Raw genomic sequence first — 16359 nt, 5'->3', positions numbered from 1 at the left:
AGGTCTGGCTTCAATGCTTTCTTTCACCGGAGGGAGTTCAAACCCACAGCTCCAGCTTTCAGAAGGAATGTCCTAGCTGTTGAGCCATTTGGGGTAAGCTTTTCTTGACACTCTTGCCATGGGATACAGGATTTGGCTGCCAACATGGCAGCTATTAAAAATTCTCTTGACCATATAACATGATCTGCCAGAAGTCTAAATCTCATCTTGAAATTACTTTTTGTAGTTCTGTTTGCAGAATCATCTACAGGTTTTTATTCAGTATATATTCACACATAATTTGGCAACGTTAAGGAATATAAGCTTGCAATATAGACTTCAGGATTTTGATGTCCTACAGTGAAGAGAACCTCAAGGGAGGAGCTGTTTTTAAAGCATTTTGTCACAGACATGCATACTTTTGAGAGGCAAGTTTTACAATTTCTACTCATCATTCCCTGCTGCTCTCACCCCACCTAGAAAAAAGATTTTATATACATTTATATACGTTTTGAATTATGGGAATGAAACTAATTTCCACTGAAGTAATGCACAGAAGAAAACAAAGCTAACAGCGTGACTCTGGATGAAAAGCTTTATTTGTAGTTTTAGTATTATAATAACTACTTTATTAGTAGTTTTTCTCTACTAAGAGCACAACTTTGAGTGTTAACATCTGTCTGATTGCACCCACAATCAGAGGACTACAGGGAGATATTTCTGAATCTGCATATTAATTCTCTCTGTATTACTGAATTAACTGTACAAACACCTGCTCCTAATTCAAAGCAGCTTTTAACTAATGGAAGATCAGTGCTGAACTTCATTGCTCTCTATCTAATGAAACCTTCACTGCAATGAATACCCAGTCCTTATTTATTAACTTACTGGGCTTTTATTTAATAAATTATTACTTATAGTAGTTCATATGGAGGCCATCCCCACTGTGTTCACTTTGGGGTGACAATGTGGACACCTGCACATGAACCGACCGCAGGAAGACTGCTCCAGATTTCAGTTGAAAAAACAACAGGAACCAATTAAGCAGAGCTGGTCAATATATTTTTAAAATCTGATTTACAAACACATTTACTCTGTAAAATCATTATACTTGAGATCTGGATTATCATGCTGAGATTACCTTCCCCTCATAGCCTGTGCTTAACAGCCTTAACTGAAGACTATGCGTACAAAGACATAAATAATACACTCTGCATGCTGCTATCTTTTACAGTGCATTCCTTCCTCTCATCTGTTTAAAAGTCATGGCCATATCATTATATTTAGGATGTTTAAATTATTCTATTAGAATTGTTTCACTCTCAATGCCTTACAAAATCCGATTTGAATGAATTCCTTCACATAGAATTTGGGTGGGAATAAAAAAGAATCAATATATAAAACCTAATTTTAAAAAATGGCCAATTTTATATGGCAGAACAATGAATAATGCAACATACTGCAAAAGTAATCCTATTTTGTAGTAGTCCTATTTTAAGTAGTGATACCTAGCAAAAAGGATTCCCAATTTTTTAATGTGTTTCTGTAATTCCTGTGTCATATGATACATGTGTGTACTTCAAGCCAAAAAAATCCACTGTATTTCCATTTATTTTTTAGACAAATCTAACTAGTTGCAATTACAGTGATGAGACTACCGCATTGGAAGTTCCTCCAGAATCACAAAGGACGTAAATTAGAATTTTCAGTACTATTTTACTCATCAAGAAAAGACATCAAAGGGTAAGATTGTGTGGTAATCTACCTCCTCTGTAAAATATTTATGTAACAAAGAGCACAGTGGGCTAATGGTCCACCAAATCCAGAATGTGTTTTAAGTGCAGCTCTGTATCTTTCGTATTTGGGATGAAGACACCATCTTTGGAGAAGAATGGGCATTGGTTTGGGCAAAGAGAAGAGTAAGCTCAGTGCAGAAGGCAGAATAATATATTAAAACTGTGAAACAGCATGGGAAGTAGATGCAATTTATAACTTTGCTGCTGTTCATTTTGATTTGAAATTTTGTTGAATGAAAATTGTTTGTGGTGCGTCAGTTCAGCTAACTCTTTAGGGGAGTTCAGAGCAGAAAACAGATTAAGATGTTCTTTCTCTTCATTTCAACAGATTTTCCCTTCTCCATTAATTAAGAAAACCTTTTTATATTTTTGCACACAGCCAAAGGAACCATCCCACAATGACTTGTAATTAATGAGGCATCAACAAGTACACAAAGCGTAGCAAATATAAATGATTGTCATGTCCTGGCTGCAGGGCAACAAGAAAATCTCTTCTCTTTATCACAGTCAGGATTACCTGGGATGCCTACAGCTCTAAATCTAAAATATACTTCCATAATATAGAAGAAGATACTTCTGGGATGGTAAAGGGTGTTTGAATATAGGAAATCTTTGGGGATGGACAAACGGACATAGTCACCAGTGAATTGAAAAAGGGAAAAAACACCTAAATTATTCCCATGTGGTTTATTTTCCAAATTCATCCTGACAGGACTAGGTAACAAGGAGAATGCAAAGTACTCAGCCTTTCATGTTCTGAATTCAACACTGCTTCTCTGGGCTCCTGTCCGAGACTGCTTGGCTCTTCTCATCCAGCACAAACCTCCCCATTCAGAGAGCTAGGCAAATCCAGAGACCAAGTAAACACTGCCACGGGAATGGACTCCTTAATGTCATACTTTGCACTATCTACACATAGAAAGGCATTATGCTGTTAAACAGGAAAAATCCCTTATGGCAGTAAAAACCACAGTGCACCAACTGCTAAGTTCTGGATGTTACAATCATATATCTGCAAGGCACAAAAAAGTGAGTATGAAAACAAGGAAAGATTACTGGAAAGAAAATATCTGAGAACTGCCTAAACTCAGCTGTACTGTTCGCTCCCTTCAAAGTTTTGCGGTTATTGTGGGTTTGGGTTTTTTTTTTTTCTCATTTTTTAAATTAAAAATAATAATTTTAACAGGACTGTTTAATGTCACGTGCTTCCAACATGACCCAAGTAAGACTGAACACCATAAATCTGATAATTGTAAGGAGAAGAAAATTTCACTTTTTATAGTGGGTGACAAATGAGTTCAATTTTGGGTAGGGATTTTAGATTTAATGCTTATCTTTCTCGAAAGACAATAGCAGACTTTAACTGACATTGATTTAGATGTCAATTTTCTTGGTCTCTCTGTTTCCATTCTGTCTACCATTCATGCACACACCAATCATACTGCTGAAACTCTGCTTTGGTGCATCTCATACACCTTCTGTTTTAATTTATATTGGCAAAGTACTGGATGCCCTATGAAGTACAAACCTTGCTGGCTTAGTTCTCTTTCTTCTTAGCTTCCTCTTTAAAAGCAATTCTAGATTATATTTCCTAAAGCAAGGAAACCTGAATTGTTAATACTCAATATAAATAACGATATAGGGACAAAATACATGGGGGAAAGAAATCTCTTAGGAATGCTAACAAGTATGGGGACAGTGAGCTGGTAAGAGGAAAGAAAGAAAACAGGCATCATACCTAAAATATTTGGAATGCATAAGACTTCAGTAAGCTAGTAAGTACTTCATTTTAGCTAGTAAGTACTAAACCAAGGAGGATTCCATGCTTCGCTGGGTTCAGTAATGATGGCAAATCCCTCATACAGTGTAGGAAAATGATCCCTTTTAGTCTTGGCAACACCACTGGAAAAGACTAACTTTAAAATGTATACAAATGTTTTTCTTTTTTTTCCTGTCCTTTTGAAGACATTAATTTATCAAAGGCATACTAATATTATGAAATAAAATAACCCATGTTTATATTTCATATGTGTCTTCACACAGGCCATGCACAGAAATTTATGAAACTGCAAATTACAGCTCATAACCCAGGTGAACAAAGCCAAGAACTGGACAAAATAAAATGCTTGGGTGTTCAGGTTTCTCATAGTCATCCTCAGTACAATGTGGACAAAATACAACACAGTCCTTAACATCTGATGCTGTGAGTGTCCAGTTTCTTCACTGATAAGGCTCCCCAGAGCCAACGTTACCAGTTAAAATGTGCCCAGCGCCTTTGACTCATTCTAAAAATATATATGAGTAGTACAGCTCACCACAACTTTTAATTAAGAATCCCAGCAGGAAGTTAACTCCAGGCTCAGTACAGGACCTTCTTTGTACCTCTGCTTGTTTGCCAAGTCATTTCCAGAAAGGCTGGATCTTCGGCACTGAATTTGTATAATGGGGACTTCTCAAACATGCTCTTATACAAACTTGTTCCCAAACTCTGTTTTTTTCCACTTTTTCATATATTTGACATAATATCTTGAACTCAACAATCTAAGAATTACTGATAGGGCAAATTCTAGGTCAATGCTGATCCTTCTTAACCTCTCATCCTCTTTCTTATTTTTTTAAAAACCAAAAAAGAAGAAGGAAGATAACTTTCCATCAATACTTCTGTCTTTAAAAGAAATACTGACAAATTGGTAGTTTGGGGGATTTATGTTGTCTTAGTATCCTTTCAGCATGAGCCTTATATATATCTTCTTTTGCTAAATTACCGACTCTCTTCGTCCTGAAGCATACTCCTTTCTCACTAATGAGGGTGGGGATAATTACAAAACAGAGCTGGAAGAAAAGAGACCCTTTGTGCCATTTCCCTACACACCTGATGCAAAGTTTTGCACAGCTCTAAATACCTTTGCCTCCTACCAATGCTGCTCTTCATTTCTACTTGCTGTATGCCAAAGTGGATTCCACTTTGTGACAGAGAACAGGGACCAATCCTGTCTCACACTGCTGTTTTGTTGGCACCTACAGCTGGCTGCCTGATCACAGGGTTTATGTAACAAAGGAGAGCCCAGAAACCCTCCATCCTCTTCCATCCTGCTCTGTTACTTAAATAAAGAATTATTTTGGCCTGAGGCCCAGAACAGGTAAAATTCAATTCTAGATGAATGGTTGTTTCTTTCACACATCAAGAAATTATTTAAAAGTTTCTCTAGTGAAACTATTGAGCTGAAAAAGGAATGAGATATCTCTCAAGCACCTAACACTCACTCTTAACCCTCAAAAAATCCAGGGAAGCAGTCTTCATAAATGTAACAGCATTCTAAGGTCATCTTCAGATTACATTAGTAATTGCCGTGACTTTTCATGACCCTCTAGAATTTGGTAAGTGTAGTAAAATATCTGCTATGTAGGTGGAGAAATAAAATTACCAAATAAGAAAAAAAAATCATAATTTTTTTATCTGTAAAAGGAAGGGAAGAGAGGCAAGAATTTATAGGGGATATCTTCTAATGAGACCCATTGATATCAAGAAAAAACAAAAGCAGAACACAAAGAAACCATTTCCTTTTTAGGTCAAAATATAGATTTTTTTTTTCCAGGTGGCTGAAGTAGCCTGAAGTCTGATAGTTTCCTTAGAGCAGCAGTGGGGGATTGTTAGGTTTACATTACTAATTTCATGGATTTAATAGTGAGAGTGAAAAATCACTGGCTCTGCAATATGCAGACTACCTAGTGCAGAAAAGACAAAACAGGGCAGTTTCCTGACTTGTATTGCAAAAGTTTTGAATTTATGGAAATCAACACTGGTAATCTAGAGAAGCAGGGAGACTGAGTAGCCAGAGGGGAAGCTTTCTCCCAGGAAAGACTCCAGAACTTCAGTTCTGCTAGACAGAGAAAAGGGGAAGGATGAGCTCAAAGACAGTAAAGGGTGCTATCCATATTACAGAATTGGCTGCACAGAACAATCTGATGAATTTTTAACAAACACCTAACACAGCAGATTACATGGTGGGCACAAAATCCCCTTTCCTTCATGTTAAATAAAGAAACAATTAATTCTTATTTTCTGTGGCTTATATGTTCTGTTTAGCTATAATAAATGATTCTTTATAGTAAATATTCCAAAGTTAAAAATGTTCAAATACTAAGTTAATGGGATAAAAACATTCAAGTCCACAGTACTGAAAACAATCAGAAATTTGTCTTTAGGAATACACTAAGATCTGTATATAAAACAGAAATGTTAGACCAAATCCATGCTACTGTACCAGTTGTGATTTCATACAGCAATGAGAAACTCAAAAAGTATGACACAAAATTTGTGAAGTACTTACATATTACTCAGTGCATATTTGTGTATGTTTCAGGATGAAAGGAGGCTTTACAAACACTTTCAGAAAATCTGTTTTCTTCAGGATCCTGTCAAACCTGGTATTTAGGCAGAGGCCTTGACTACTTACCAGCACTTCCTTCTTTGCGGCTACGTGCGCTGCCATCTCTGCCAGATTTAATGCGCTGCAGAACATGGGAAAAGGTTTGAAAAGAACAGAACAAAAAACCCATTTAGTAATATATATTAGAGATAATTAATGAAAATTCAACTCAGCTTATTAATAAAACAGTAGAAGAATGTTAAGCTAGACTCACTATACTGTAACTACTAAAGCTTGTTTTTCAACACACGGAATTGTCCTTAAAATCAGGGTTAAATCAATGTTAATATAAAACAAGAGTTCTGTGAAATTCAAATAGAGTATCTCAATAAAGTATTTTTCTTCAGATAAATTTTATACAAGGAATGTGCATAAAAATAGTTCAGATGTTCCTTTGTGAAGTACAGCTGAAAAAACAGGCAACACAACCCTCTTTGCATGAGTTCAAAGTAGCCTCTTCTATTAACATCTTGTAAATCCCACAAGCATTTTATTATTGTAAAGACTCAAAAGGGAAAAGTGGGGGAATCTATAAAAAGAACTATTCACCCTATGGATCTTGGATTTTGAATTTTTGGCACAGAACTGTATTTCACAGCAAAATTTAATTTGCTGTTGAGTGTTAAATGCAAGATAAAAGTAAAGGTAAATACTTTAAAAGCTGTGTTTAAACAGTCAGCTCTCTTGCATAGGGGAAGGTACCATAAACATCCCCCAGCTGTGTTTTTTTGAGTGTTATTTGAAAACTTTAACAGTTTATCAAAGCAATACCTTTGTATAACATGGCAGACTTAGATCTTCTGGCAAAACACCAAATTTCTTATGCATACATCTTGTCAATGATAAGAAGAGACACCTCAGTGAGGGACTTTTTGATAGGTAGGTATAAAAACTTGATGTTTAAAGCACTCAGCTATTAATAAAGTATCTCTGCATCTTATTTCAAAATATGAATTCAGGATCTGAATAAAACACACATCATGTCTTCAGGTCAATTACTATAACTTCTTCACTCATTTTTCACCAGAAAAATATCATGAAGTCTGGCAAAGTTGGAATGGTACCAAAGAAGTGAAAGAACTTTCAAGATTCATGCCAACAGAAAAAGGAAGAACTCTTAAAACAAAACCCACAGGAGTCAGACAGGAAAGCATTGAGCCTAGTGTGAAACCAGGACTGGTCTTGGAGCAATTCAGTCTGGGACCAGAATTTCTCACACTTTTTTATTTGTTTTGGGAAATCCTCAAGTCTAAAATATGTTCTCTGACTTTTGGATTAAATATCCGTTTCACAGCCCAGTGAAGTAGCATATATCAATCCTTCAGGAAGCCTATCCAGAATCTCCATCTGTTGAATGACTGACAGCAAGTCTGACAGCAGAAGCTCAGCTTCTGTCTGCCCAAGGGAAGCAGTCCTTGTGTGATAGTGCCCTCTTGGCATTTACATCCTAGGACTTTCCTCCCAAAATATAACATAAGAACTATGGCTTAAACATATGATTAACTCCTGTAAAATTCCAAGTGAGCAGTTTGTAAGTAATCCCACACTAAAAGCAGACAGTCAAAATAGGTTTCCACCCTAAAAATTCCTATTTCTCCCACGACTGCAAAAGACATTTAGGATGGTTAGCCCAGATGTGGATGCCTGAAGGCAAAGGCAGTAAGGGCCCTCCAGCATTTGCACCTCTCATCACTGCTTCTCACCACACCCCATCAGCCCCGCTCTCAGCCATTAAGCTCACTTAACGGAAATAAATAGTAATGTGTGTACACAGCAGTGCCAAAGGAGCCTCTGTGAACTTTTACACTATTACCTGTCTTTTTTAGAGTGAAACATGCAAAAGGAAGACAAATTCTATTAAAAAACCCATCAAACAAACAAAAAGAAAAACCCCAGCCCCCCTCCCAACAATGCCCCCCCCCCCCCCAACCCAAGCGTTCCAACATATGAAGGTTGCAGCAAAATTAAATGCTGTGAGAAGCAGGGACAAAATTTCTACAGGGAATGAACTCCACAGATGTTCCCAGATTCTTGGCTGGAAGTATTTAACAACTTGTCCATATTTGAGAACTGAGGGAAATAAATACTCCAGAATATTTATTTTGGTATAAACTCCATGTGAATATACTTATTCTGGAAAAACAATGCCAAAATAGAAAATTTTGATAAATTTCTACAGGAAGACAAAGTCTGTGTGCAGACCATGAAACACAGGTATACCACACTAGCATTCTACCTATTTTGTCTTTACTGAGTGCAGTTGAGAAGTCAAGGGCTAGGCTAAAATTGGGAGCAGGAATTGAACTGTATCTGGTGCTGCTAACTGAAACCAGTATTCCTATTGGAAACTTAGGTGGTGAAATATTAAAATTTGGTAATTTTAGAACTAGAAAGTATAGTTTATGACTGTATGGTCATGGATGACAGAAGGAACTTAGGAAAAATCCCCTAGTAATTTCCAAAGCCAGATGGCAGACAGAAGACTAAAAATTACACATACACTCACCCCCAACCAAGAAACAAACAAAAAAGCCCTTCCCAAACCAGAGGATGGGAACCCAAATGTAACATCAATAGCAAAAGAAGGAACTGCAGGGCTATTGTTTGCAAGACAGCAGTGATGTAGAGACTGTCACAGAAAGATACTCCACTAGTAATGCAGGACAGCTGCATACTGAATCAAAGAGTGTCCTGAAACATCTCTTTTTAGAGTCTTTGCTCCTTAATCAACTACAACGGTGTTCATTTTTAAGAAAACTGTCAGTGGGTTCCTTGGGAGCAAAAACGTTGTTCCTTTCCTTTGGGAGGAACTTGGAAAGTTTCCAGAGTGTGGCAAAGGAAAAAGCCAGAAGAATATGAGAACATGTCCTGCCAAGACAGGGAACTGCAAGAGGAAGCAGAAAGCAACTCATCAGACTTCAGAGGTTCTGAAGAGAGTGTATTTGGAACTACAGGGGCAGAATTTTGCTCTCATTCAGAGCTTATTCAGGCTGGAAACACTGGCTTGTCTGCAGGAATGAAGTTGACAGAACTGACAAGAAACTGTTTTATTTTTATTATTGGCGGTGGTTTTAGGGGGCACAAAGGCAACAGGAGTGTTTGTCCGGGGTTTTTTAAACTTACTACATTTAATTTTATCTGCTTAAATGAAAATTGGGTTAGTTTAAATTACAATACAATCAGGCTTACTCAAAAGGCTGAATTTTTTTTCTTTTCTGGGTAACACACTAGAGGAAATACTTAAGTAGATCTACCTTAAAGCTTTGACTAATTAGAAGTGCCATCATAGACACCTTCTCTCTTCTAGACAGATCTGCTCTACTCTGTTCTCCTGAGACCCCAGAGCTGTGTGTCCAGCTCTGAGGCATCTAGTGTAAGGACATGGACCTGTTGGAGAGGGCCCAGAGGAGGGCCATGAAGATGAAAAGAGAGCTGAAGCACTTCTCCAGTGAAGACAAGCTGAGAGGGCTGATGTTGTTCAGCCTGGAGAACACTCTGGGGAAATATTGTTATGGCCTTTTCAATACTTAAAGTAGTCTTAAAAGAAAGATGGGGACAGACTTTTTTCTAAGGCCTGTGGTGGACAGGACAAAGAGTAATGGCTTTAAACTGAGAAAGGGTAGAGAAGGAGAAAAAAATACATTGAGGATGGTGGGGCACTGAACAGGTTGCTCAGAGAAGCTGTGGATGCTCAGCCCTGGAAATGTTCAAAGTCAGGTTTGATGGGGCTTTGAGCAACCTGATAGTGGAAGGTGTCTCTGCCCACGGCAGCGGGTTGTAACTAGATAGTCTTTAAATGTTCCTTTCAAACTAAACCATTCTGTGATCCTGCTTTGCAAGGTTAGTGTTGTGACAGGTCCCACTTCATGGCTGAATTATGATTACTGTTAAAGCCTGAACAGTCTAAACCAACTGTGCAGTAACTTGTGCAGTCACAAGTCTGTGTTGGATCCCACTGATACTTCTGTCATTCAGGTGTGACTTAATGAATTCCCTTACACAATGAAATCAGAATAAAAGAAACCTCCATAATTTAAATTTTTTAATTTAATAATTTTTCTGTTACTAAAATCTTAAGTTACTTAGAGGATTTAAACTTTTAAATATTCTATCAGTAGCTTTAGCCTCACCAGAAAGTACAGAAATGTGTTTGGGAAAGCTCTTGCCTCCCATATGAAATAAACAAAAAGAGAAATTACAATTTTTAGGGTTTTTAAAATTGTATTCAAATATCAACTTTCTTAAAGAAAAAGGGTGTTTTCTTTAAAGTCCTTGACATTTGCCATCTATAATTAATGCCTTCAGCATAAAAAAAAGGCCAGAATTACATGCAAGGAAATAGCCTTTCCTTCTCCAGGGACCTCTCTCTCTCTCTAATCAACTACAGAATAATCCAGTTTTAACTGGTTTTGTTGGTGAGCTTTCTCAAGTAAAACACTGAGTTATTGAAAGTGACTGCAAGAGCGATGTGTATCACTGGCACTGAAGTGATTAGAAACCAAGCAAAGCCTGTTGAACACACTTCAGTGAATCTTTCGATTGTGAGTTCTGCAGAATAGGAACATTATACCTGGTCATCTTTTTTGCTTACTGATACAATTATGAGGAGATATGGAGGAATATCAATCCCATTACAGCTGTGGACTGCTTTCTTTTGTCCATTTTCTGAAGTGCTTTGAATTTTACATTTACTGAAAAACCCAGTCAGTACACTTCAGCTAGCCCCTCAAAGTATGGTTGTAGCAAAAAGCAGGAATCCTTCAGTCAGTATTTTGCCTTGTGAGTTTCATTTTCCAAGTGTCCTAGTGGTCATGTACATACTCAGAAGTAGCTAAGGATGCATGTGCACATCATCTGGCATCAAAAAGGACCAGTAAGTGTTACTAAGAGCAGAGTAAATTAGTTAAGACTTAATGTATCCTAATGTGACTACGTAGCTTTGAGGCAAATCTCTGGATAGGCAAAGCAAGCTTGAATACTTTGCAGCTCAACAGGATGGATAATGCTTTTCAAACAAGCAGCTGTTTTTAATTTAAAATCTTATTTTATCACCAGAATAGCAAGAAAACAATGCATGAGTGCACACACACACAAACGTGAGCTCACTCTTCTGAACAGAACACAAGTTATGATCTCATACCTTTCACAGCCTGTTACTTTTCCATGGATTTTTTTTTATTTTAAAAATTGGCACTCACACAAATAGTTTACCTATATAATAGGTCAATGCTGCAGTTTTGTAGCACAAATATATATATATATATAACTATAAAGGAGTTCTTCTACATGGACAAATTCTTAGGCTTCCCATCTCTCCCTATAATTACATTATTACTTGGCTCATAAATACACTAAAGTATTAAATAAAATCTGGCAAGTAAGTAGGAAAGACGACATTCCACAGACATTGAATTATGCAAGTGGCTCCAGCATTCCCATCATGTCCACATAGTCCATCTTTCACTGGTATTTAAAAATCACAGAAAAGCTGGTGCTCAGAAACTATTCAGACAGATGTAAGACTGATAAGTAATTTAAAACTAAACCTCACAAACCCCCAAAACATAAGCCTCTGTAAACCCAGAAGTTAACAATGCATTTTATCCTGAAATATCATAAACATTACTTTAGCTTCATCTACATCTGTACCAATACTGTATAATACACAGAGAAACAAACTCACCTGGTCTCTAATTTCTTTTAATTTTTCCGCTTTCTTGAGCTTTGTTATATATTCCTGGACTTCTTTCAGCCCCATGTCTGTGCACAGACGGACTAAAAATCGGAGACCTAATTGGAAAGCAAAGCACTGTTAAAAAAAGACCTAAAAGCAGGTCAAGCTACAGGGGCACCCTGACAGAACTGGACATGCAGAATGGCAAACAGTGCAAGTAACTGCAAATAAGGCACCTCCAGTCCAGTATCATTATACAAATTGTGATGTTTTACAAGTAATTCAACATTTTCTCTGTGTCTGTATCCATGAACAGCACAACTACCATCAGTGTATGTGGAAGGCAAAAGGCATAATAACTAATTTGGCTCAGAACTCTTGACATTTGCAAAATATTTTGGAAGCTGGAAAGCATAGAAATGATACTAAGATATTACTGAGGAGCTGCTATCAAGAGAATTTGTTGAAAACAATTGTGCAAATGCCAAGTGAATGAAAATGTTTTTTTTCCTCTGGCTGTAGTTGATTTTTAAAAGAGTAATACTTGTAGAATTAAAAAACTCCAACAAAGCTAACATGAAAATCAACTGTAACTCCATGACTGAACTAAAAGAATGCCTAAAAAACATTGTCCTGAGACACTCTACCAAACTCTAAAAACACTGTTGGTAATCCTACGTATTTGTCAACATTCCTTTCAAAGAACTTAAGCAGAAACAAGCAGGACATGATCCATTCTCTCCAGACTGCTTACACAAACATATTATTTCATTTTGTGCTAAGTTAATTTTCTGCCGATTTAGGAAGCCCATGATCAGGGAGGGATGAGGAAAGAACCATTGTTTCAGCAGTAGAAAACTTAAATCAGTTAAATTGTCTTGCCTAACTCCTGCCTCCATTTGTGAAATTTGTACAAACTACTTTCAGAAATGTATTACTAAATGCCCCTCTGAAATCTGTGTGACCAACACAAACAAGGTATTTTGCTTATAACTTTGAGGAATTACAGTACTGAATTTCACTTGTACAAGAGAGCTGTGATTCCTCTTTAGAAATGCAATACATTTGTAAAAGCAGAAAGATACGATTTTAAAATGAAATACAACGAATGCTCTTCCCACATCGCATCTGAAAGCACAGACTTGTTGGCGACAACCTTGTATTTTGGAATTTGTGAGGCACAGTGTGGGATGGAAGAGAATGTTTACACAACCACTGACAACCCTTATTTTCTACAGGGCTTTTTTATTTAGAGTACAGGTGTGACTGATTTTTGCAGAATGTCTTACTCTTCAATGTTGTGTTTCCCGTAGTTTAGTTTGAAAACCCCTACAGATTTTCCAGAGACTGGGTGACCAACTATAGAAAAAAAAACAGCAAAAAAATCTCACCCTCTACCTTTTTTTGGAAACTCTGACTTTCATGAAACTCAGCAATAAAATTTTCTCATATCTAGAAATTTGCAGCAGGAGTTTCAACTAGCAGGAACTAGAAGTACAAATACATATATTTTTCATAGGAAAGATTAAATAAGTAACACAGCTATAAAATCTAGGATGTATGTATGAGAAAGCACTCATCCAATGCAACTAAGTTAAAGTTTATTTTCATTGCTCTTCTTCAGCATTACCCTCATATTTCTTAAATCACCTGTCAGTGTCGTCACAAAACCCACACATTATTAGCATGAATAAAAATGTTACTTAATGGAAGTATTTTCATACAAAAAATGCATCATGTGATTACCAACACACCTATTCAATGTAACAAAGTTTCCTTTGATAGTTACACCACTGAATGAAACAACTTACATTCAACATTCTCTGGGAATTTTTTGTGAATGACTTTGTATTTCTCCAGAGCTTTCTGGTAGTTGCCTGCAAACAAAACAAACACCTCCTATCCACATATTCAAACATAAAAAAGAATATTTGATGAGAAATTGGAACACTTTAACGTCAATTAACCTTTTTAGTTAGAGTAAATGATTTAATATTGTAAGACCAAATTTGATAAGACCAAACTTAACATTCTTTATTAATGGATAGTAAAAATCAAGAGCATCTGAAAACAGTCCAAATTACTCTGTAAATAACAGAATTAATGAGGAGGAGGTTCCTGATTTTTGCCCCCCCCGTTTTTTTTTTTGACCTTCCTCTAAGACACCATTGTTCCAGTTTCTCACCATGCTCACAAAAATAATTTCTCCCTTATGCCCAGTGTAAGTCTACCCTTTTTCAGTTTAAAACCGTTGCTCCATGACCTGGAACTGCAGACCTCAGTCTGTCTCCATCTTTCCGATAAAACCCTCTCATTATTCTCCGAGCTGAACAATCCCAATGAATTACAAAAAAAGTCACAAACCTGCAAGCAATTATAAAAAAGTTACAGAACTTACCACTTCTCCTGTAGCAACTGGCAACCATCAGCTGCCACTTCACTTGTGTTGGCCTGCATGTTAATAAAACAAAATCATGTACACTGCCAAACAATGAATGAGCAAAATAATCTGCATAGCACTGGTAAAGACCTACTATTTACCTACTAATCAATTTTACACCTAGCATGTTGCCTTTCTAGAAAGAATGCAGCCTGCTCGGTTGGCACACAATTCGCTGCTGCACCATGCACCTGTTTCCAGGACTCCATGTCACTCATTTTCAGTCCCATGTTAGAGTTTCTCTCGGGGTCACGATTCTGTGCCCAGACACAGTTAGTAGATCTGACAGGTGAACCACTAACCTTTGCCAGAGATACAGAACCATGCAATGGGAGAGGAACAAATGGCTAAACTGTATTCTGAGGAGGTCCCACCACTAGGGATGGTATACCCAAGGGATTCCTGCCAGAAAGCACAATTCCTACCTACAGCTTTGAACTCTGACTCCCCCACTGTGCTATTGCCTTGATGTCCTAGCTGCTGCCTGTCCTTCTCTTTTTAGCACATAATGGTGACAGTATGCTCAGAGAAAATATTTGAGATGCTTGAGCATGTACAATAAAGCTGTTGGACTCTTTCCTCATTTTTATCAAGATCATGTGAAAATTGGGAAATTTTCACGGTAACAGTGCAAGCATCCTCTATAAGCCAAAGCACTTTGCACACGTGGCTTACAATTGAATAGTAGCATATCGAAAAACTACTGTAAGTTAATGTTTTCAGAATAATTTTGTACTTATCCCCTTCAGTTTTTCTCTCTAATCATAGCACAGGCCACTTTTAACTCTTAAGCAATCTGTTCACCTGGTAGTTGCCAAGCAAATTCATGAAATACAAATGCTGCACCTTTTTAGTTTCAGCTGAATGTGTCTCTTGCAAAGAAAGGCAGCCAAACACATACCATAATAGAATTTATTACACAGTTCTCTAGAGAGAATAAATTGTCAGCAGCAAGTACTAACTGCACTAAATCCTTTTATTAATGAGCATTTTATTAGTTAATTGAGCATGCTAGGAAACACAAAATAGGGAAAAACTGTTTCCCAATTCATTGCCTAACATTTAATCTTAGAATGTAATTTAATTGTGATTAAAAACAGTGATTAAAACACTGAGTGCACTAAGCACTTATATTTAAAAATGCTGTTCACAGTTAAAATAAGGATATAATTTTAAAATGCAACTTTATTTAAAGTTAGTATTTACATTCCTATTTACCAATTAGCATATCTAGTCTCTATTTTTAATATCAAATAAACAGCAAAATATTTATGCTCTGAGATCTACTATTAAAAATCTCCTGCTATAGAAAAAATAACTTTTCTGTTTTACAGATAGATTACAAGTAATACTGAAGAATTTAATATGCCAATTCTTCATAAGTACTTTACAATCCACATACTTCATGCATGGAATGAGTGTGACATGAAGCACAAAATTTTTAAATCTTTGCCAAAACAAGATTATGAAATAATTCTTTTTATTCTCAGCTGTTTCTTTCCAAATTTTCTAAGAAGGTCATGAATGCCAGCGTATGCAATCTCAGAGCTTGACTAAAATATGATTTTTTAAGGCGGCCAGTATTTGTGAATATTGATTCACCTGTGAACTATGATTTCTGTCAACTCTCTCCTCTGTATTTTTGTCTAATCTACTTCTCTACTTCTTTATAAATAAACCACCATTTGAGTGAAGTCTACTTTCCTCTATTTTTTTTTTCAATTTTAATCCTTAATTAAACCTTAGATTTTCTCATCTGTAATTAATGTCTACTCTAGCCTAAGCATGTCAAAGCCAGAATTAGGATTTTTTACTGAATTTTTTACAACCTATTTGCAGTATCATCTTTCCTTGAATTATACTGTACAATTTTTTTGTTCACGCGCTGTCTTGTACATACATGTCATTCAGATTAACAGAACAAAAATAACACTGAATTTTACATCATCACAAGAGAAGCAATAACAGAGTTTTGCTTAATCTAATATATCATAGTTTTCCCAAAACACAAAATAAAGACATTCACACTTGTTGGAAGTG

The 16359-nt window shown here is 36.5% G+C and overlaps 1 protein-coding gene across 1 annotated transcript in view; it reads right to left on the bottom strand.

Annotated features, from left to right (window-relative positions):
• Window positions 1-16359, bottom strand: part of IFT88 (intraflagellar transport 88) — a 43028-nt gene that overhangs the window by 4010 nt on the left and 22659 nt on the right. Inside the window, exons 21-24 of the mRNA XM_066175842.1 lie at window positions 14278-14330; window positions 13691-13756; window positions 11889-11995; window positions 6233-6287 (exon numbers count right to left, since the gene is read on the bottom strand). Coding sequence (XP_066031939.1) covers window positions 6233-6287; window positions 11889-11995; window positions 13691-13756; window positions 14278-14330 — 281 coding nt within the window. The remainder of the gene's footprint in view (window positions 1-6232; window positions 6288-11888; window positions 11996-13690; window positions 13757-14277; window positions 14331-16359) is intronic.

Source organism: Chamaea fasciata, unplaced genomic scaffold (genome assembly GCF_029207755.1).
Source record: "Chamaea fasciata isolate MVZ Bird 193981 ecotype frontalis unplaced genomic scaffold, bChaFas1.0.hap1 SCAF_2, whole genome shotgun sequence".
Classification (NCBI taxonomy): domain Eukaryota; kingdom Metazoa; phylum Chordata; class Aves; order Passeriformes; family Sylviidae; genus Chamaea; species Chamaea fasciata.
This window is presented reverse-complemented; position numbering and strand designations above follow the sequence as displayed.